At 48.8% G+C, this 21,769-nt stretch overlaps 3 protein-coding genes across 4 annotated transcripts in view; 2 read left to right on the forward strand and 1 right to left on the reverse strand.

Moving 5' to 3' along the window:
• SELENOI (selenoprotein I) overlaps window positions 1-4,271 on the reverse strand; it is a 61,920-nt gene extending 57,649 nt beyond the window's left edge. For both annotated transcript variants that reach the window (XM_063123703.1, XM_063123704.1), the window contains exon 1: window positions 4,166-4,271. In XM_063123703.1, the coding sequence (XP_062979773.1) occupies window positions 4,166-4,222 (57 nt within the window). In that variant the 5' untranslated portion in view covers window positions 4,223-4,271. The remainder of the gene's footprint in view (window positions 1-4,165) is intronic.
• Window positions 1-21,769, forward strand: part of CLU (clusterin) — a 445,162-nt gene that overhangs the window by 272,219 nt on the left and 151,174 nt on the right. The gene's annotated exons all lie outside the window — the stretch shown is intronic.
• PBK (PDZ binding kinase) lies at window positions 10,250-18,982 on the forward strand. Its single transcript, XM_063123705.1, has 8 exons — window positions 10,250-10,311; window positions 10,875-10,946; window positions 12,087-12,183; window positions 12,692-12,834; window positions 13,099-13,268; window positions 15,099-15,228; window positions 17,361-17,534; window positions 18,777-18,982. The coding sequence occupies exons 2-8, from the start codon at window positions 10,889-10,891 to the stop codon at window positions 18,980-18,982; spliced, it is 978 nt and encodes a 325-aa protein (XP_062979775.1). The 5' UTR covers window positions 10,250-10,311; window positions 10,875-10,888.

The raw sequence follows: 21,769 nt of genomic DNA on the forward strand, positions 1-21,769 counted from the left end.
GGCAGCTTTGAATCTCTTCTGAACAAGCCGCCTTCACCACTTTCGCAAGCACAGCTCCACCTCTACACGGTCTCCCAATAAGGGTTTTCTCAGGTGATCACTTGAGCGTCATTCCCACAAAGATTCCCGGGTGACTCAGAACCCTCAGGTTAAGCCAATGGTGCAAAACCAGAGCTATCAGCAAAAATTGCAGCACCCGGGGGGGGGGGGGGAAGCACATGCTTGGAACAGCAATACTGCCTTGGTAGTTCCAGAGAGTGAGGCTCAAAGGAGAGAAAGCCCCATCTCTTAACTGCACCAGCCTCCATCAGAAAGAGGAATTGTAAGGCTTTTGAGCATCACACAGCAGCAATGCAGACTTTCCGAAATAAAGCAAGAAGGCAAAGAAGAGGCTATTCCCAAGAGAGCATTTGGTACCTCAACAAAGGAGCTCTCATGCATACTTCTTACTAAATATGCCCAACATTCAGCTTACAGCAACTCTGCCGGTGAAAGGGGCCCACTCTGACTTGGGATTGTCAGAGGAAAACACTGTGCAGGCAACCAGAGTCCCAAAGGAAAGCCGAGCCTAGTGACAGGGCTTTGATCAACACCAGCAACAGAGACAGCCTCAAGTCACTGCTGTCAATACTGAACTTGGTCAGGGTGGGCCATCAGCTTTCTAGGCAAAAGAGCCCCACCAAGAACAGGAAGGTGGCACCTATAAGCTGAGGTCAACCACTTGTGCATGGTTTGCACAAGTTTAAAAAAAGGGAGCCCCCCCACCCCCAGAACTGTGCCTATGCAAGGGGGAGAACAGAGGGGATAGTAGTTTGCCAAGTTCCTCACATATATTTTAACCGCTGATGGCAAACAATTCTGCCAGCTCTTACCTATGCACGCAGGGAGGAAGAGGAAGCACGAGTAAGGAAGAGGGCAGGTGGAATCAGGATGGGTGGCAGGCAAGTGGGCAGTGAGGAAAAGAGGGGCACACCAGGACGCAGCACAACAACTTGTTGCAGGAAAGGAAGGTGTGGAGATAGGCACACTGGACTCCCACTGGGCAAGGTGCCACGTGCCACAGCAATGAAGCCTGCATCTATCCTCCCCATGGGAAAGGGAGCCAGGGCTTGCCCATTTGGCCACACAGCTTACGCAGTCTCATCGCCTCAGAAACTGGGCCACTCCCAGCCCTCCTTGGGATCCCGGAATCGAGGAAGGGGCACGGATCGCTATGCAACTGCCTTGCAATCCCCTCCCACCTTTGCGGCTCCAAGGCTGGGAAGAAGGCTCAACCCATCACGCTCGCTGGGTGACAGCAGCTCACTCATGAAGGTGAGCCAAAACGTGGAAGCCCACCCTCCCACCACGGGAAGCAGCACATCAGCAAACAGTGAGGCCACATCTGTGTCTAAACGCCGCGAACGACGACCCGCAACCCTGAAGCCTGCTCCTCCTCGGCAAGCGTAACGACATCCGGCATCTGTTCACACCCTTCCTCCGCCTTGCGTTCTACAGGACTTTCATGTGACTCATCACGGCAGGCAAAGCTTAAACTGAAGGCACACCGGAGGAGCAGCAGAACGTATGCCCCAGCCCGGTAACAATGTCAGGGCTCTCACCTCCGCAACAGGGCTGAGGAGGAGAGAGGGGAATCCAAGCAGCTGTTCCAAGCACCACTCACATGTTCTATACAGCATCTACATCCCTGGCTGTGTGCGTGAGCAAGAGGAAGCGCCTGTGCCGGCAGAACTATGCCTCTGTGTTCTTCCTACATGGGAACCAAAACCAAGGGATAGACGCCAGGGCCCGGATAAAACTTGGCCCCATGCTTAGAAGGAGCAAAGACGGGGATAAGGGAGGGCATGGGTTCGTCAGGGAATCCAACTGGACTCGCCCCGTTTGCAGAGGGAGCATGCATCTCTACCTCCATCCATCTACTGTCAGCAGTGCGCAGCACACTGGGGAAAGGAGGCTGGGGGGGACCCGACACGCCACTTGCTGCAAGCACCTCCCCGTCTACCTTTGCTACATGCTGGGAAGCAGCAGAGGGGTGCAAAGAGACGCCGACACATGGTGGAAGATACCTTTCTGCCTGTGCAGCGCGTGCCTGCTCTGTCCTCCTCCTCCTCCTCCTCCTCCCTTCCTGCTGCTCTCCTTTCTGCCAATGCTGCTGCTTCCAGTCAGATGCATGCGGGGCCAGGACAAGGACGGCGGAGAAGAAGACGCCCCATGGAACAGAGAGGAGGAGGGTTACATGCAGACCCAAGGAAAGAGGACTCCCCCGCCCCACTGCTCCCCAAGGGTGCCTCCCTGCTGTGGCTACTGGGGTGGCCCGCCTGTCCCTCTACAGGTGTTTATGAGCTTGCCCAGCCGAAGATAACAGTTACGGCTAAATATGTCTTTCGTGAACGTTCACTCATTTTGCAATTCGCCTGAAATGTCAGGCTCCGCTGTTTCCATTTCAGCATTCCGACCCATTCCCCCACTCCCTCTGGCCCCCGAGCACGTGTGGTTATACCTGCCAGCTGAGGAAAATATTTCATGCATCTGATTAAGAGGATTCTAGCTCACCAAAGCTTATGCCGTAACAAATCTGTTATTAAAGATGCTACAGAATGTTTTAATGCGTTAACAGGGGCCTAGAGAAAAGGCTGAACTCCAAATCCCTACTCCAATGCGGAGGTGCAGGTTTGTATTATATTAAATTCGCAACGCCAGTTCTGCCATTTACCCTGATACCACCCAAAATGGGGGTGCGGGGGAGGCAGCAATGCTATTTTAACATAGCGAAGGAGAAAGTGGTTGGTGGTGGAGGGAGAACAGGGAGACCAACATCCTGCAGCCTGGAGTAGCAGCAGCAGGCAGAAGATCCTGGGAAGGGGCTGTGTGACCCCTTCCCCTTCCTGGAAGGTCCAGAAGGGATTTGCACCCTGGGAGCGACGGCACCAGCTGTGCAGGAGCACCCTGAAGCTGCCTTGCACGGGGCGAGAGCCCTGATCCATCCAGCCCAACTCCACCTGCCTGGGACGGGGCTCAGCGGTGTAGAAGGGAGGATCCAGGTTGCACCCTTGGCGGCGCCAGGGGGGGCCGGAAAAGACCCCAGCTGAGGACCTGCTGGAGGCAGCGGGCGGGACGAGCCCACTCCGATATCCTGCGAGGAATCCACAGGCGGCTCCCTCCCAAGGCACGTGCGCCCTCCCTCCTGGGATGCTGTGTGTCGTGAGCGAGGCGGCCCCCCATGCTCCTGCCTTCCTCCTCCTCGCCCCCATCCCCACGGGATTGAGCCCAGCTTGGCAGGCAGAGGAGGAGCCGCCGCTGCCGCCAGCCCTTCGTCAGCCGCAGCACCACCTCTCACAGCACGGCACCCTCCAGGCAGTCAGTCTACCACGCTTATCATCTCCAACCAGCTTGGCCGATGGGAGTGGTAGTCTGACACACACACAACACACACACCTTGAGGGCGCCATGCTGGGGGTGATGGCCGTGCCAGCTGGAGATGATGAGAGTGATCACACACACACTTGGAGGGCGGCATGCTGGGGATGATGGTTGTGTTGGCTGGAGATGATGGGAGTGGTAGTACGTCACACCCACACACCTGGAGGGCGCCATACGGAGGTGATGGCTGTGCCAGCTGGGGATGATGGGAGTGATCTCACATACACACACACCCCTGGAGGGTGCCATACTGGGGATGATGGTCATGTTGGCTGGAGATGGGAGTGGTAGTCCGTCACACACCCACACACCTGGAGGGCACCATACGGGAGGTGATGGCTGTGCCAGCTGGGGATGATGGGAGTGATCTTACACACACACACACACACACACCCCTACCTGGAGGGCGCCATGCTGGGGGTGACGGCCGTGTTGGCTGGGGATGATGGGAGTGGTAGTCCCACACACACACACCTGGAGGGCGCCATGCTGGGGGTGACGGCCGTGTTGGCTGGGGATGATGAGAGTGGTAGTCCCACACACACACCTGGAGGATGCCATGCTGGGGGTGATGGCCATGCCGGCTAGGGATGATGGGAATGGTAGTCCCCCACACGCGCCGGGCTGGGCCTGGCTTGCGTTGAGCGTCGTGGCGGCCCCGTGCAGCGCCCCGCGGGCCTGCCTGCCTCCCTCCCCCGCTCCCCCGGAGTCTCCCCTCACGCGGCCGCCCGCGCTGCAGCCCCACCTTGTACTCGTCGAAGCCGGCCAGCTGCTCGGCGCTCACGTACTCGTAGGCGGCCATGGCGGCGGCGGCGGCGGCGGGGCTCGCGGGGTCTCCGTCAGCTGGCGGGCCTGGCGAGAGGCAGCAGCGGCGGCGGCGGCAGCGGCGCGCGCACACGTCCCGTGGCGCCCGGCTTGGCGAAGGAGCGAGCAGGAGAAGCCCGCCGCCCTGCCCGGGTCCCTCGCCGGCTTCCGTCCGCCCCTGGCCCCTCCCTCCGCGCCTCGCCGCCCCAGATCAGCCCACCCGTGACGTCACCCGGCCTCTCCCCCTCCCCTCCCCTCCCCCCCCTCCCCTCGGCGCGCCGCCATCTTGGGAGAGGCAGGGAGGCCCCTGGCCCATGACGTCATTCTAGTCTTTTTGATTTCAAAAGTGGATGATAATTCCTACTGGGAGGCTTGTGGCTTATTAAAGGGTTTCGACATTTGGTGTTTCCCCTCACACACACACACTGGGTGTCGTTCAAACACTGGGATCCAATAAAATGCGTTTACGTCTCCCCGGTCCCGCCCTTTCTCCTTTGGTTGACTGACGGCTCCGCCTAGAAAGAAGCCCCTGATTGGACTACAGAAGCGTTTGACCCCGCCCTCCTCGTGTTGATTGGCAAGGGTCTAGCCAATTAGGAAGGTATAGAATCATAGAATAGCAGAGTTGGAAGGGGCCTATAAGGCCATCAAGTCCAACCCCCTGCTCAATGCAGGAATCCACCCTAAAGCATCCCTGACCAATGGTTGTCCAGCTGCCTCTTGAAGGCCTCTAGTGTGGGAGAGCCCACCACACTTCTCTAGAGAAGTGGTTCCATTGTTGTACTGCTCTAACAATTGGGAAGTTTTTCCTGAGATCCAGTGAGCGCCACTACAAATTTCTCCCCCCCCCCCATTATTTCTCTGGCTGCCTGCATTGGCTGGAGGGAGGCGGTGGCAGCTTCCTATGGACCAAAGTGAATGCTCTCGGTCGGAGGAGGAGGGAGAGGCTCCTGTGTGCCTAAATGCTCTCGGTCGGAGGAGGAGGGAGAGGCTCCTGTGCCAGAATGCTCTCGGTCGGAGGAGGAGGGAGAGGCTCCTGTGCATGAAATGCCGCAGTCTTGACTTATAGGTCTGCTTCAAACAAAGGCGGGATTCCTTCTGAGTAGAGAGGTGCGCGTGTGCAGGGATCGAGTTCCAAGAGCTGCCTGTAAAACAAAGAAGGGAAGGGCCACATGGCTCAGTAGCAGAGCCCTTGCTTTGCCTGCAGAAAGTGCTCTGGGGGTGGGTGGGATCCTGCCTGAAATCCTTGAACACGTGGTTGGTTTGACTCAGTATAAGGCAGCTCCAAATGTTCCTAACTCCTCACACCAGGCTACCTTAAAGCAGGTCCCATCACCTACCTGGTCCCTCTGTCACTGGAGAGATGCCAAGGAGTATTGCGTCCAGTTCTGGGCTCCACAATTCAAGAAGGACACAGACAAGCTGGAGCGTGTTCAGAGGAGGGCAACCAGGAGGATCAGGGGTCTGGAAACAAAGCCCTATGAAGAGAGACTGGAAGAACTGGGCCTGTTTAGCCTGGAGAAGAGAAGATGGAGGGGAGACATGAGAGCACTCTTCAAATACTTGAAAGGTTGTCATACAGAGGAGGGCCAGGATCTCTTCTCAATCCTCCCAGAGTGCAGGACACGGAATAACGGGCTCAAGATAAAGGAAGCCGGATTCCGGCTGGACATCAGGAAAAACTTCCTAACTGTTAGAGCAGTGCGACGGTGGAATCAGTTACCTAGGGAGGTGGTGGGCTCTCCCACACTGGAGGCCTTCAAGAGGCAGCTGGACAACCCTCTGTCAGGGATGCTTTGGGGTGGATTCCTGCATTGAGCAGGAGGTTGGACTCGATGGCCTTGTAGGCCCCTTCCAACTCTGCTGTTCCATGATTCTATGACTGGCCCTTCAAAGGAGGTGGTCCTGCTGCCCCAGCCCAGGGGTAGTCAATCTCCAGAAAAGTCGGAACTGACTTAAGAACATCAGAAGAGCCCTGATGCTGGATCTGACTGAGGGTCCATCTAGTCCAGCACTCTGGCCAACCAGTCATTGGCCAGGGATGAACAAGCAGGACAGGAGAAACTGGTGTAGATAGCCTCTGATTCTGGAGATAGCACATAGCCATCACGGCTAGCAGCCATGGATAGCCTTCTCCTCCAGGAATTTATTCAACTCCCTTTAAAATCATCAAATTGGTGGCTATCACCACATCTTGTGGCAGTGAGTTCCATAGTTTATGCTCTGAGAGAAGAAGTTATTTCTTTTATCTGTCCTGTACCTCCTATCAATCAGCTTCGTAGAATGACCCCTTTGAGTTCTAGTATTATGGGAGAGGGAGAAAAATGTATTCCTATCAATTTTCCCCACACCAGGCATCATTTTGTCCACCTCTATCATGTCTCCCCTGAACCTCCTTTTTTCCAGGCTAAACAATCCCAGCTGTTGTAACCTTCCCTTGTAAGGGAGATGCTCCGGCCCCCTGATCCTTTGAGCTCTCCTTTCATGCCTCTTTTCAGCTCTACAATATTCACATGTTTGGAGAAGAGTTCTAGTCCTTCTGCCTGCAGAGACTTGATTTAAAAGAATGTTAATTAAATGTGTGCAATGCGCAGGTAGCGTTTTCTGTGTCCAACTAGTGCTTGCACAGAATGCCCACAGCTGAGCATACAAAAGCAAGGGCAGTATTCTAAGTGTGGTCGCACCATCGATTTGTATAAGGCCATTCCTTTTCTTATAATGCCTAATATGGGGTTTGCCTTTTATACAGTGGCCGCACAGTGGGTGGACACTTTCATTGAGCTGTCCACAGCAACCCCAAGATCTCTTTCTTGGTCTGTCACCCCCAGCTCAGATCCGGTGCAATCACACCTAGAATACTGTGTAATCATAACTAAAAAAAGATATATTTTTGGCCACACCGTGTGGGGAGCGTAGGTGGGTAGGAAGGAACTAGAGGGTCGGCAATCCTTGACTTGATATTGACCAATAGGGATGACTTAGTGGATAAAGTGGCAGTTACGGGAACTCTGGGGGAAAGTGACCACGTCATACTTGAATTCTTGATTATGAAGGAGACAAAAGCGGAGTGTAGCCATACACGTACTCTGGATTTTAGGAAAGCTGATTTTAATAAACTCAGAACCATGATAAGTAAGGTCCCATGGCAAGTCAGCCTAATGAGAAAAGGAGTGCAGGATGGGTGGGAGTATTTAAAAAAGGAAATTTTAAGGGCACAATTACAAACAATTCCAACAAGGAGAAAAGATAGAAGATAACAGAGGAAACCAATGTGGCTCCACAAAAAGCTTAGAGATGACCTGAAAACAAAAAAGAATACATATAGGAAGTGGAAGGAAGGCCAGGCTACAAAAGAAGAGTACAGACAGGTGGCACAGAAGTGCCGAAATGGCGTCAGGAAGGCTAAAGCTGAGAATGAGCTGAGATTAGCGAGGGATGCTAAAAGCAATAAAAAGGCTTTCTTCAGATACGTGAGTAGTAAAAGACAGAGGAAAAAATGGTGGTTCAACTGCTTAATGAGGATGGCAAATTGATAACAAATGACAAAGAAAAGGCTGAAGTGCTCAATTCCTACTTTGCCTCAGTCTTCTCCCAAAAGCGGGTCTATGACCCCCCTGGAAAAAGTGAAGCAGAAGTTGAGGGGGCAGGATTACAGTTTGAGATTGATAAACAAATGATCAAAGAACACCTAATTTCCTTGAATGAGTTCAAATCTCCAGGGCCCGATGAACTGCATCCTAGAGTAATGAAGGAGCTAGCGGAAGAACTCTCAGAATCCTTGCCTATTATCTTTGCAAAATCATGGAGGACGGGTGAGGGGCTGGACGACTGGAGGAGGGCTAACGTTGTCCCTATCTTCAAAAAGGGCAAAAAGGAGGAACCTGGGAACTACAGGCCAGTCAGTCTGACATCCATCCCTGGGAAAATTCTGGAGCAGATTATAAAGAAGTCAATCTGTAAACATCTTGAAATCAATGCGGTGATCACTAGAAGCCAACATGGATTTGTCAGGAACAAGTCCTGTCAGACTAATTTTATCTAATTTTTTGATCGGGTAACTTCCCTTGTGGACTGTGGGAATGCTGTGGACGTCATATATCTTGACTTCAGCAAAGCTTTTGACAAAGTACCACATGACATTCTGATTAACAAACTAGCTAAAAGTGGGCTAGATGGAACAACTATTATGTGAATTCACAGATGGCTATAGAATCGGACTCAAAGCGTACTTATCAATGGAACCTTCTCAAACTGGAGAGAGGCAACGAGTGGGGTGCCGCAGGGCTCAGTCCTGGGCCCAGTGCTCTTCAACATTTTTATTAATGATTTGGACGAAGAGGTGCAGGGAACGCTTATCCAATTTGCAGATGACACAAAATTGGGTGGGATAGCTAATACCCTGGAAGACAGAAACAAATTTCAAAGTGATCTTGATAGGCTGGAGTGCTGGGCTGAAAGCAACAGGATGAAATTGAATAGGGATAAATGCCAAGTTCTACATTTAGGAAATTGAAACCAAAGGCACAGTTACAAGATGGGGGATACTTGGCTGAGCAATACTACAAACGAGAAGGATCTTGGAATTGTTGTAGATTGCAAGCTGAATATGAGCCAACAGTGCGATATGGCTGCAAGAAAGACAAATGCTATTTTGGGCTGCATTAATAGAAGTATAGCTTCCAAATCACGTGAGGTACTGGTTCCTCTCTGTTCGGCGGCCCTGGTTTGGCCTCATCTAGAGTATTGCGTCCAGTTCTGGGCTCCACAATTCAAGAAGGACGCAGACAAGCTGGAGCGTGTTCAGAGGAGGGCAACCAGGATGATCAGGGGTCTGGAAACAAAGCCCTATGAAGAGAGACTGAAAGAACTGGGCATGTTTATCCTGGAGAAGAGAAGATTGAGGGGAGACATGATAGCACTCTTCAAATACTTAAAAGGTTGTGACACAGAGGAGGGCCAGGATCTCTTCTCGATCATCCCAGAGTGCAGGACACGGAATAAAGGGCTCAAGTTAAAGGAAGCCAGATTCAAGCTGGACATCAGGAAAAGCTCCTGACTGTTAGAGCAGTACGACAATGAAACCAGTTACCTAGGGAAGTTGTGGGCTCTCCCACACTAGAGGCCTTCAAGAGGCAGCTGGACAACCATCTGTCGGGGATGTTTTAGGGTGGATTCCTGCATTGAGCAGGTGGTCAGACTTGATGGCCTTGTAGGCCCCTTCCAACTCTGCTATTCTATGATTCTATGATCTTCCTGATGAGGCTCGCCTGGCGCCAACATTGTTATCTTTTCGGCGCCAGGTCAAGACTTTTCTCCCAGGCATTTTAACATTCTAACAGCATTTAACAACGCAAAGTTTGTCTTTTAACGGCCCCCAGAATTGTTGTTTTAAATGGACGCTGCTGTTTTTATACTGTTGTTTTTATGTCTCTGATGTTTTTTTAAATGTGGTATACTTTTAATGTTTACTGTTTTTAGCTTTTGTGAGCCGCCCAGAGAGCTTCGGCTGTGGGGCGGTATATAAATGTAATAAAATAAATAAATAAATAAATAAATATTACACCCCACCCACCCCCACCAGTGGATTAGCGTGTGGTCCGAACTCAGCCAGAGTTTTGCGCCAAAGCAAACCCTGCGGCTACGACTCCCAGCCAGCGTGGTCTCTCTCCAGCGCCCCCTGCGGCCGTAGAGCCCTCGACACCCTCCTGCCTGTGCGGGGAAGGCGCCGCCCGCAATGGCAGGTTCTATGCAGGGGGAGGGGGTCTTTCCACTGCTGAAAAGAGCTGATCTCTCCCCCCCTTCCAAGGCACTGGCCCAACCCACTTCCTAACACTGCTTTCAGGCAAAGACGTCGTCGGGAAGATTGGACACGCATCTCTCACGTGAATTGCCTTTCTCTTTCTCTCTCTCTCTTTCCTGCTCCCCCCTTCCTTCGAATGGTCCGTCCCACTCCGTTCCCCCCTCTCTTTCGGGCTCCTTCTGCGCATGCGCCCGCCGAGATTCAAACGGCCGGCGCGGAAGAAGGTGGCGCGACTTTGGCTCCCACCGCACCCGCGAACGTCGTCATCATCCCGCGGCCGTCGAGGGGTAGGGGAGCCAGGAAGCAAGTTCCCGGGCGGGAGGCCAGCCCAGACCCCCCAACCCCAGAAGAAGGCCTGGGAGCCCTGAAGACCCCCGCCCCGCCCCTGGGGTGCTTCCAGGCTGACATTCTAAAAAAGACATGACACACAAGGAAAAGTGGTTGAGGAGGGAAGAGGAAGAAATTAAAAAGAAATTGAGGATACTATTTAGGCTGGTGGGAGTTGTTGCGGGGGGGGAAATGTTTTTTGGGGGGGCTCCTCTCCCCACTGAATTCTGCTCCCGACTCTTCCTTGTGGGGGGTGGGCGAAAGTTTGGCCTTCGGGGCTGGAGCCCCTGCCCCACACGGCTCCACCACTGACCCCCCCGGCTTGCCTCGCCGCCCCCCCAAACCCCAGTGCGGAGCAGCAGCTGGGCCCCTTCTGAGAAGGAGGCTGTTGCTAAGGCTGAGTTCGGGCGACCCGCTAATCCACTTTGGGGTGGGGGGGGGTAATAGGAACAGAATGGGGAACAGCCGTTGATCAGCGTGTTGTCTGAACTCAGCCCCCCCTTTTCTCCCCTCCCCCCAACAGGATCATCTTCTGCGATGGCTGCCAAAGGCATCTTCAAGACACCCAGCAAGTCTTTGGAGCGAAGGCAGGCAGGTGAGGAGGGGAAGGGTACCAGGCAAGGGTGGAGGGTGGGCTGTTGTTGTTTTATTGATTTAAAACATTCCTTAGCCACCTTTCAGGACAGAAGCCTTCCCAAGGCAGCTTACAACCACACATAAAACAGTATAAACATTAAAAGGATCGACAGTATAATATCAGTTTAAAACAATAAGAGCTAATAGTATAAAACTAACAAGTTATCTAAAACATTTCTATGTTTTGCTATTGAGGGGAGACACGATAGCACTCTTCAAATACTTAAAAGGTTGTCACACAGAGGAGGGCCAGGATCTCTTCTTCATCCTCCCAGAGTGCAGGACATGGAATAACGGGCTCAAGCTAAAGGAAGCCAGATTCCAGCTGGACATCAGGAAAAACTTCCTGACTGTTAGAGCAGTACGACAATGGAATCAGTTCCCTAGGGAGGTTGTGGGCTCTCCCACACTAGAGGCCTTCAAGAGGCAGCTGGACAACCACCTGTCAGGGATGCTTTAGGGTGGATTCCTGCATTGAGCAGTGGGTTGGACTCAATGGCCTTGTAGGCCCCTTCCAACTCTGCTATTCTATGATTCTTTGTAGCATTCTGTTTGAAAAGCTATAGTCATCCTTCACGGCATATCCCTGAAGAGAGAGAGAGAAAAGGGGCGGGTGCATAACAATCTCATTGTATGTGAAAAAAGCCAGGAGTTTTTGCCGCCTACATTGTTTTCCTTTCGTCACCAGCTGAAGACCTTTTTTATTTTCTCAGTATTTTAACACCTAATTTAACTTAAATTTAAACTCTGCTGTTTTAATTTCATATTTTAACCTATATCAATTTTTGCTGTGTGGTTTTATCCTGGTCGTGCTTTTTATATTGTATTTTGTATTTGTGTTTTTAAATTGTTGGTTGTTTTATTATGCTCTTCATGGTTTTAATTTTTGTGAACCGCCCAGAGAGCTTTGGCTATTGGGCGGTATAGAAATGAAATGAATGAATAAATAAATAAATAAGGAGTGTGATTTTGCCAAGGTCGTGCAGGAACCCTGGTCTTGGGTTCTGAGCTGGAAAAATCATTCTTGCCGATTTGGTAACCAGCTTTGCTCTTAATGCAGTGGAAACATAAACTGCACCTCTCTATTTTTATAACGCAGGACAAGGTAGCTGTTCACCATCAATAGCTATTCCAGCCTCTCCCTTCATGCGGAAGCTTGGGTATGGAACTGGAGTCAACGTTTACCTCATGAAAAGGTATATCGTCTTAAAAGGCATAAGGAACTTGTCCCAGCAAGATTGAGATTGCTCTGTGTAGTAGAAAGAGCAGTTGGTTTAGCTGTGAGCCTAATTGGTTGCTAGATATGTGGTGAATTTGGAATTATCTCCCAGCTCACATCAGCTAGTATGGCAGGTTGCCTCTCCCTCTGGCTTGGCTCACTTGCTGGTGTGGCTTATGTGCTCATATGGTGTTTCTTATCTGTTCCTGTGCTCCTTGTGGTGTGCTGCAACATGGATTATGAAATAGGTGTATCAAGGGCCTTTGGGTAGCTTTCTTGATGATACAACTCTAAACCTAGATGTGTCATCCAATCTGATTAAAGGATGGGAGGGTGCACATTTCCCCCCTGAACTTTATACTGTTGGTGCAGATTACAACTGATCTGCTAGCTGAGATATTCCAAAATAAGATGGAAAATAATGCTTTGTATGGTTGTGGCAAGCTGGTTTGTCCTAATCTTCATCTGTGGCTGCTTGTTTCCAGATCTCCCAAAGGTATGTCTTGTTCTCCCTGGGCTGTGAAGAAAATAAATCCCAAATGTGATTCCAGCCAGCGCAGTACCTATCAAAAGAGGCTGAACGAAGAAGCCAGTATTCTAAAGAATCTTCAGCACCCAAACATTGTCGGTATGTTTGGGGAGGGGGGGCATCTTGTTTTTCTATACTACCCTGGAAGTTTTGCTGAAGGTCTTTAAAATGAAATAAAGTACTCGGTCACTGAAACAAATATATGCCAAGGATAAAAATTGATCCTTTCCTAGCCCGTCTCAAACCTTGTTCAATATGGGTTTGAATTATTCCAGGAATGAAAAATTTGGGGAGGCACTGAGTTTGGGACAGCTTTTCTAGCCCCTAAAGAAATGGCGTGTGTTTGTGTGTGTGTTTCTGAAGGGTACCGTGCGTTTGCCGAAGCCGAAGATGGGAGCATGTGCCTTGCAATGGAATATGGGGGAGAAAAGTCCCTGAATGACCGAATTGAAGAACGGAACACAGAACACCAGGGACCCTTTCCAGCTGCTACCATCCTCAGAGTTGCCTTGCACATGGCGAGGGGGTTGAAGGTAGGCTGTGCAGGTTGTGTGCGATGCTCGTATGCTACCTGGCATTGCTTTAAGCAAGGGAGAAGTCTGTGCGATGGAGAACAGAGGCTTGGTTTTCTTTCTATAGCTGCAGCAGGACTTGCCCCTGCATTTGCTCAGGTGGTGGAACCAGCCTCTGGTGCCTCTGATACTGAGAGGCAAGAGGTTTTGAACCAAGAGCAGTCTCTGTGGGTGTGCATGGCCACTCAGGGGTACACCCAATGTGTGAATCTTATTAAGAGGGGCTTGCTGATGATCTCAGCCTGGTGAGAGGCGATTGGACCAACCTTCCTTCCTTCGTATTGGCAACTACCAGAGAGAAGTCACTGCCTAGTGCTTCAGGAAAGGGGGTGGCAAGTTTAGAGGGTCTGTTTGCAAAAGACCTCAGGAGAGGCAGTTCCATCGAACTGGAGTGGTTAGTAGTCCATAGAAGGGACAATTTGACCCTTGGATTGAGGAGGCTGATTGGGCAGGGACATTTAGGCCCCATCAAATGCAGAGAGGGGTGATATACAGTCTCCACCGCTTGAAGGCCGTTGGATTTCTACAGCTATAGTTGACATGGGGCAGTGGGGTTAGGTACCACAGAGGGTTACAGACAACATTAAAATGGATGAAGGTGCAAGAAGAAGAGGGCAGAGGTTAGACATGGGATGTTGATGGAGGAAAAGTCTTTTTAAGAGGGAAAAATGGGAGGAAATATTTAAGAGCAAAGCTTTAAAGCTGATGGCAGTGTGTAACATTTAGTAAATAGGGCATCTATTAAACATTCATGATAAGACATCCAATAATTTCATAATAAGGCGTCTAATAAACAGTTTTCCGGTACATGTCCTGTTTCGAAAAATCTTCGTCAGTTGGACGCTGTAAATGATACAAAAATACCTCTCAGCATTGGTAACCAGTCACATGGATAGACACCTTATGAATGTCATCTATACGCCTGTCTTTGTGCATGAGTGATGTACTTCTGAAGTATTTATTTTAAGATTTTTGCTCTTAGGCGGTTTTGTAAAAACGTAAAATGCTACTGTGAACTTCAGTGCTGGCAACATTGGACATTTTTTTCTGTTTCTGTTTTTCTTTACTAATTGTTAATTGTGGAGGTTTTGCACTGGTGGATTTGTTTTAAAGGGATTTAAGAATATGTACCAGCTATGAGAATTTGTTCTGTAGATTGATTACAAACTGTATATATGTTGTATATATCACTCATATCTCTAATATATTGCATCTATTTTACATTTCTAAGTGAACTTTTGTGGTTGAGTGTTATCACCCTTATTGTGCCTTGTTATTTTCAACCACAGCCTTCTATCTACTTTATCTTATACTGTGTAACATTTAGCCATTGAAGGGATTTCCAAAGGAGAGAAGTATAGCAGTGGTGTTCTAAAGAAGCCATCAGGGAGGGTTTATAATGAGGTTGTCTTGTGTTGCCCTCTAACATTCACTGTGTCTTGCTAATACTGTCACAATCAGAAGCTGCTTGAATGTACTCCTTGCATGTACTTCCGGGCCCACCCACTCCACCCCTTCCAAGATTCTAGATATCAGGATTGGGGTTTATGCCAGCATCTCCACCGCTTAGAGAAGTATCCTTCCAAGATGAATGTTCCAAGGAACTTGGCAGGATAATAAAAGCAGGTGGCCCTTGAATCTGCTGATTCTCTCCCTGTCTGGAACTGGGTGAACCCTCAAAGGGAATTTCCACAAGGTGTTGCATTAAAACTCACACTCGTTTTGAAATGGCATCTTTTTCCCAGCCTGTTTTGGAAGCAAGCCACTTACTTTAACCTACATTTCTTCCAGTATCTTCACAACGACAAGAAATTGCTTCACGGTGACATCAAATCTTCCAATGTTGTCATTAAAGGTGACTTTGAGTCAATAAAGATCTGTGATGTGGGTGTTTCACTGCCCCTGGATGAGAATATGATGGGTAGGTTGAACTGGTGTTATGCCTTTATTTCCTGTGGCTAAAAAAACCCAACTTCTACTAGGAGAAGGAGGTGCCCTGGGTTCTCACTGGGTACTCTTTGTTGTCATGGCCAGTTGTTGTCAATCTTCCTGATGAAAAATGCTGACTCCTTATAAGAACTCCATTGCTTAAGATGGGGTCTCGTCTGTGATTATTTATATTGGACAATTAAAGTCTGGCCACAGATTAATCTGGGCATAAGGAAATGAACTCCTTTGCCAGGGTGCTTAAGCAACTTAGTAGTAATTTTTGTGAACTGCCCAGAGAGCTTCAGCTTTTGGGCAGTATAAAAATGTAATAAATAAATAAACAAACTTGTCACCCCCCACACATACCAAAAGAAAAAGACAAATAGCTAAAAGGTATTGCACTTATGTCTAGGGAAAAAAGTCTGAGTACCTTTAAAGCTCAGGTTTTCAGCATTTTATATATCTGCAGCGGAAGATACCTTCCTTGCTTTGTAAGGTAGAAAGGCAAACACTGGGTTCAATCCTGCTCTTCCAGAATAGGAATAGAAGCTGATGATTTTATGTAACTTAGGGACCTAGGAATGGGAAGCCCTTTGGGGTCTCCAGCTGTTAGTACCCTTTCTCTCCCTCCAGGATGCTTCAAAATGCATAGAAGGGAGAGGCAACGGCCTGAGCAGGTGAGCTAGAGGAGGAATTCTATTGATGCGTACTAGAATTCCTAACTTGCACTGCACCAGTAGGAAAGGATCGGGATAGCAGGATGAGTCTGTGAAACCCTCTTCCTCTGCCTTCAGTCATGGTCTGCACTGCCAAATGCAGGGCTGTGTAACTGTGACTTCCAAAAAAAAAAAAAAAAGAGGGGGGTGGGAGGAACAAGCCTTAGAACAAATCACCTAAAATTAGTTCTGCATACAGGTAAAACTGGGTTCTGTGCCTTGTGTAGATTACACCAAGGAAGAAAGTCATGCAAGACACTGATGGCCTTCTAAGGGCAACTAAAAGGGAGCATAGTGGCTGGAGCATCTCCTCTATGAGGGAAGGTTACAACAGCTGGGATTGTTTAGCTTGGAAAAAAGGAGGGTAAGGGGAGACAGGATAGAGGTGGACAAAATGATGCCTGGTGCGGAGAATGTGGACAGGGAGACATTTTTCTCCCTCTCTCAGAATACTAGAACCTTTGGTCATCCCATGAAGCTGATTGGTGGAAGATTCAGGACAAATAAAAGGAAGGACTTCTTCACACAGCACATAGTTAAATTATGGAATTGACTACCACAAGTTGTAGCGATGGCCATGAATTTGGATGGCTTTCAAAGGGGCGCTGGATAAATTCCTGGTGAAGGCTATCAATGGCTACTGTCCCTTATGGTTGTGTGCTATCTCCAGTATTCGAGGCAGTAAGTCTGTGTGCACCGGTTGCTGGGGAACATGGGTGGGAGGGTGCTGTTGCGCCATGTCCTGCTTTGTTGGTCCCTGGTTGACATCTGGTTGGCCACTGTGAACAGAGTGCCAGACTGGATGGATCCTCAGTCTGATCCAGCAAAGCTCTTTTTATTATTATTTATTGCATTTATATCCCGCCTTTTTCCTCCAAGGAATCCAAGGCGGCATACAGAATCCTCCTCTTCTCCATTTTATCCTCACAACAACAACCCTGTGAGGTGGGTTGGGCTGAGAGTCTGTGACTGGCCCAAAGTCACCCAGTGGGTTTCCATGGCCAAGTGGGGACTAGAACCCGGATCTCCCAACTCCCAGTCCAACACTTTAGCCACTACACCACGCTGGTTCTTATGTTGTTCTTCCTGTAAATCCTACTCATCTCTTCCCACCACCCAAGCTACCGAGGTTTTACCAGGCTCACCTTCACACTTAACTGTTTGGTTTTAAGGGCTTTTCAAAGAGAGAGGGGAAAGGAACTCTGATTCTCAGTGTTTCAGCAGACCTGCCTTGGTTTCCTGTCCAATTTGTACAGTTCATGTGAGTCTCCAGAAGGCTTCCCTTCGGTTTTCCGACCTCCCACCCCCAACAGGTGTCTCCAGCTCTCTGCTTTCCTCTTGGAAAATGTGTGCCTGGTCCTGAGTATGGCACGTGGCGTTTGACTTGGATTATCTGTTTTCCACACAGTGAGTGACCCGAAAGCTTGTTATGTTGGCACAGAGCCCTGGAAGCCCAAGGAAGTCCTGGAGGAAGATGGTGTCATCACCGACAAGGCTGACATCTTTGCATTTGGGCTGACTCTGTGGGAAATGATGACCCTCTCCGTACCCCATCTTAACCTGCTAGGAGAGGATGACGATGGTGCGTCTGATGAGGATTCTTCTTGGTCCAGCTGAGCAGTGGGTGGTAGAGCTGGCTTAAGATGGCACCAAACTTCGTGTGGTCCTGGGGGTTCATGCTGTGAGCCTTCAATCATTGGGTTGAAGCCAGGCACATCACAGCTTTTGTGTAGCATGGAATACCTCCCACTCTCCAAATTAAAGTTGTAAAAGAAATTTCAGTAAGACAGCTCCCTCTTGAGTTTCTGAAAAAGTGACTGTTGGGAGTATCTAGGGATTGTGCAGCCCTTGTTCTAGAGCTCCGATACCAGCATTCTGTAGGGTGCCACTTCAAAGTTAAATTGTGAGCTCTCTTCATTCCAGCCTCTGAGAAAATAGCTTCCACTCACCCAGTGGTTCCCAATTAGCTAAGTACTGCGGACCCCCTGTTTTTTCAAATGCCAAGCCATGGACCCCCTACTTTTGAAAAAATTGTTATCTCTATGGTAGTTACCTGTGTGAAGCATTTTTTTGGAGAAAGTAAGGGGTAGCCCCTAATAAGCAAAGGATTTTAGGTATACTAAAAAAAAACAGACCATAAAATTTGTGATATTACCACTCAAAAATGACAACGATTTAGTTAGGAATATAAAGATGAATTTAATTTTACTAACGTCTAGTTTACAATTGAACAAATTATGACTTGTCTAGCAGCTACTAAACCTAAATGTGATGGGAGAAATCATGCCTCTGTTTGTCCCGAACAATCCCTTCCACATCCGGTTCAATATTTCCTACTTTTAATCTCAAATCTGGATCAACATCGAGCCGATTTCTCTGCTTGTTCTTTATATAACAAAATGTCAAAAATGTTTGTTCACAAAGATATGTGGAACAAAAGGGAACTAGATGTTTCAAAGCTCTTTTACCTAACTTCTTATAATCAGGAAAAACCTTCACCCAGAATTGGTCCAGTCTATATTCTTTGAAAAATGTTTTCAATGAACCATCACAAGTCACATCAACAAGTGCATTTTGCTCTTCCGCAGATAGAGTTGTTAGTTGTACATCACCACGTTCAAAAGGATTCCTTCTCCATGAGTTTACAGGATTAGGTGCAGGGAAGTAATCCCTGAAGCTAGCCGCTAAATCACGCAGGTGCTCAGTGATGTTATATCCAGAAATGAATGGTGAATATGTGAATGTTGCCACGGACCCCCTGGGTGGGTTACGTGGACCCCCAATTGGGAACCACTGCGCTAACCCATTGGTAATGTCTTTCCAGATGCTTCCTTCGATGAAGAGGACTTTGATGAGGATGCCTATTACGAGGCCCTTGGAACCCGGCCTCCCCTCAATGTGGAGGAGCTGGGTCCCTTGTATCAAAAGGCCATTGAGCTGTTTTCTCTCTGCACCATGGAGGATCCGAGGAAGCGTCCTGCGGCTGCACACATAGTGAGCGTCTTGGAGGCAGAGGGGTGCGTACAATAAGTACCCCCGTCTTCATCCCTGCACGACTATGGCAGCATTTCTATTTCCTTCTAGATATTTCTTAAGAGGTGTAGTGTATGTATATATAGCTTTATTACATGGAGGATATAAAACTTTCAGGTTTCCATAATTTTAATTAGAACTGGGTGGTCTTAACACTGTTCTACTTTAAGCTATTTAGAACACCCAGGCTATAAATGTTTCACAGCCCAGAAAAAATGTTTCAAGGAATGGTGTCAGTGGCATTCTTCTTATTGACTTGCTGATAAGATGATGTTGCATCAGGGCCCTTGTGTAGACCAGTGCTTCAGGATTGTAGATATAAAGCGGCAGGGTACCAGTTCTCTTCTCTCTTTCTTCCCCCTGTTCTGGTTCAGGTGTGTGTGTGTGTTTACTTTTGACTTGTAGATACTTATTGCATTTGGTAAAACGTGATCACCAGCAGTTGTTTGAAATAAGGCCCTGCCATTCTTTTCTCAATTCAGGACAATGGCTCTTTGTCTACAAGGTGCTCAGCAAAGTTCATAGTCCCCTGTTTGTGGGATGGCCAAGGCCACTGTTTTACTTTCACGAGGAGCCTCTCTTTCCACTGGCTGTGTGTTTGGCAGTGGGCTGGTGGGCTGCTTGGCCTTTCTGCTTTTTACCCGTTTATTAATTGCCAATCTGTGTCTTCTCTTGGACTACTGCTGCTGCTGTAAAAGGAGACAATGCTTTGCTAACAAACTGTTAACGTTCCTCTGTCAGTCTCTGAGGCAGGTCCAATTGGCCTGATGTGCATCTCAAAGACCGCTGGTGAATCGACAAATGCATTCAGTTTTTATTAGCATTATACAATGCTACAGATATGTATAACTTAACAAATAAACAAAACATCTTATTTGGAGTGTGGCTTATTTCTTTTGCTTTCTGTCCTGAGTGGAGGTTTTTGAGAGACTACAAGAGTATTTTCAGAAAAGAGTGATGAGGCAGGGGGAACAGATCTGCAATCCCCTTGTTTGTATTTGTTTATTCGTTCAGTCGCTTCTGACTCTTCGTGACTTCATGGACCAGCCCACGCCAGAGCTTTCTGTCGGCCGTTGCCACCCCCAGCTCCCCCAAGGTCAAGTCTGTCCCCTCCAGAATATCATCCATCCATCTTGTCAGCCCCTCTTCCTTTTGCCTTCCACTTTCCCTAGCATCAGCATCTTCTCCAAGGTGTCCCGTCTTCTCATTATGTGGCCAAAGTACTTCAGTTTTGCCTTTAGTATCATTCCCTCAAGTGAGCAGTCTGGCTTTATTTCCTGGAGTATGGACTGGTTTGATCTTGTCTAAGAACGAGATCTGTAGAAAATGGTCCTGTTTGGCTGCATCCCTTACAGGGCTGAACTTGTGTGCCTGCTTTTCTGCTAGTGTTCTGCTGTGGGTAGCCTGTGGTGAGCTTTAGTTTTTACCCACACATTCCACGTGCCAGCATCACTTTCTCCCTAGTCAGTGCCATGGCCAACTGTTCTAAGGCAGTAATTTAAGATGTCTAAAAATAATTCTTTTATTGTGACCTAAACATGTGTTGTTCCACGCAACGTATGGGTAATTGAAGCAATCCATTACTACTGCTCTGTCTTTGGAGAAAGAAATTGGGAAGGTATCCATCTCAAGATCACCCTCTGAATTTGGGTCTGCAGAAATAATGGGCAATCCCACTGAGGAAGGAAAAAAAAACTTGGGTTCTGCAGCAAGAGAGCTCTCTAGCTCTGCAGATCTCACGAGTATTTATTGCATTTATATATCACCCCATAGCCGAAGTGCTCCGGATGGTTCACGTTCCTGTTCCCCAGATAATTCAAAAGTATATGGAAGCAACTACTATTAATACAGGATGCTTCCCTTATTCACTCATCAGTCTACAGGGGATGCATATTAACCAATATTTTAATCTAGTAGTTGTTTATCCACTTCTTATGACAACCTTTGACAAGTTTGTTTCTGCGGAAGCATTGTTTGGATATAAGAGTCCTTCAACATATGCAACCCGGCCATCCCATAATGGGACACACCTTTCCTGCCTGCTCTGCACCCTCGCTGACCAAGAATGGAAAGTTGAAGTTCCTGTGAAGTGTGCTGTGGTCAGCAATAGATGGAGCAGCAGTCCTACCCATATAGTCTGCATATGTGGGGAAGAAGATGCGAGGGAGACTGGAGCAGGCAGGCACCATCGGGGCCTGCTTCAGTTGGACACACCCCCCCCCACAGGGCTAACTGACATCTTCACCCTGTGGGGAAGAAGATGCGAGGGAGACTGGAGCAGGCAGGCACCATCGGAGCCTGCTTCAGTTGGAACCCCCCCCCCCCCACAGGGCTAACATCTTCACCTTGTGGGGAAGAAGGAGCTGTTGGTTTGCCCCTCCATTGGGAGATGAGAGGACGGAGCAGGGCCTTCCCACCAGCCTAAACAGTCTCCTTAATTTCTTTTTATTTTCTCCCTCTTCCCTCCCCATCCACTTTTCCTTGTGTGTCACGTCTTTTTTTAGAATGTAAGCCTGAGGGTAGGGACTGTCTTCTTTATTGATACATTGTAAGCTGCTCCGAGAGCCTTTTGGCTGAGGTGCGGGATAAAAATACTCTAAATAAATAAAAATAAATAAATATGGCATTGTATATAGCCTTGGTCTAGAGAGGAGTGTTTTCACATTCTTGTGGTACCCCTCCAGCTAAAAGAACATAAAAGCCATGCTGGATCAGACCAAGGGTCCATCTAGTCCAGCACTCTGTCCACAGTGGCCAACCAGTTGTTGACCAGGGACCCACAAG

Source organism: Elgaria multicarinata, chromosome 4, assembly GCF_023053635.1.
Source record: "Elgaria multicarinata webbii isolate HBS135686 ecotype San Diego chromosome 4, rElgMul1.1.pri, whole genome shotgun sequence".
In the NCBI taxonomy this organism is placed as follows: Eukaryota; Metazoa; Chordata; class Lepidosauria; order Squamata; family Anguidae; genus Elgaria; species Elgaria multicarinata.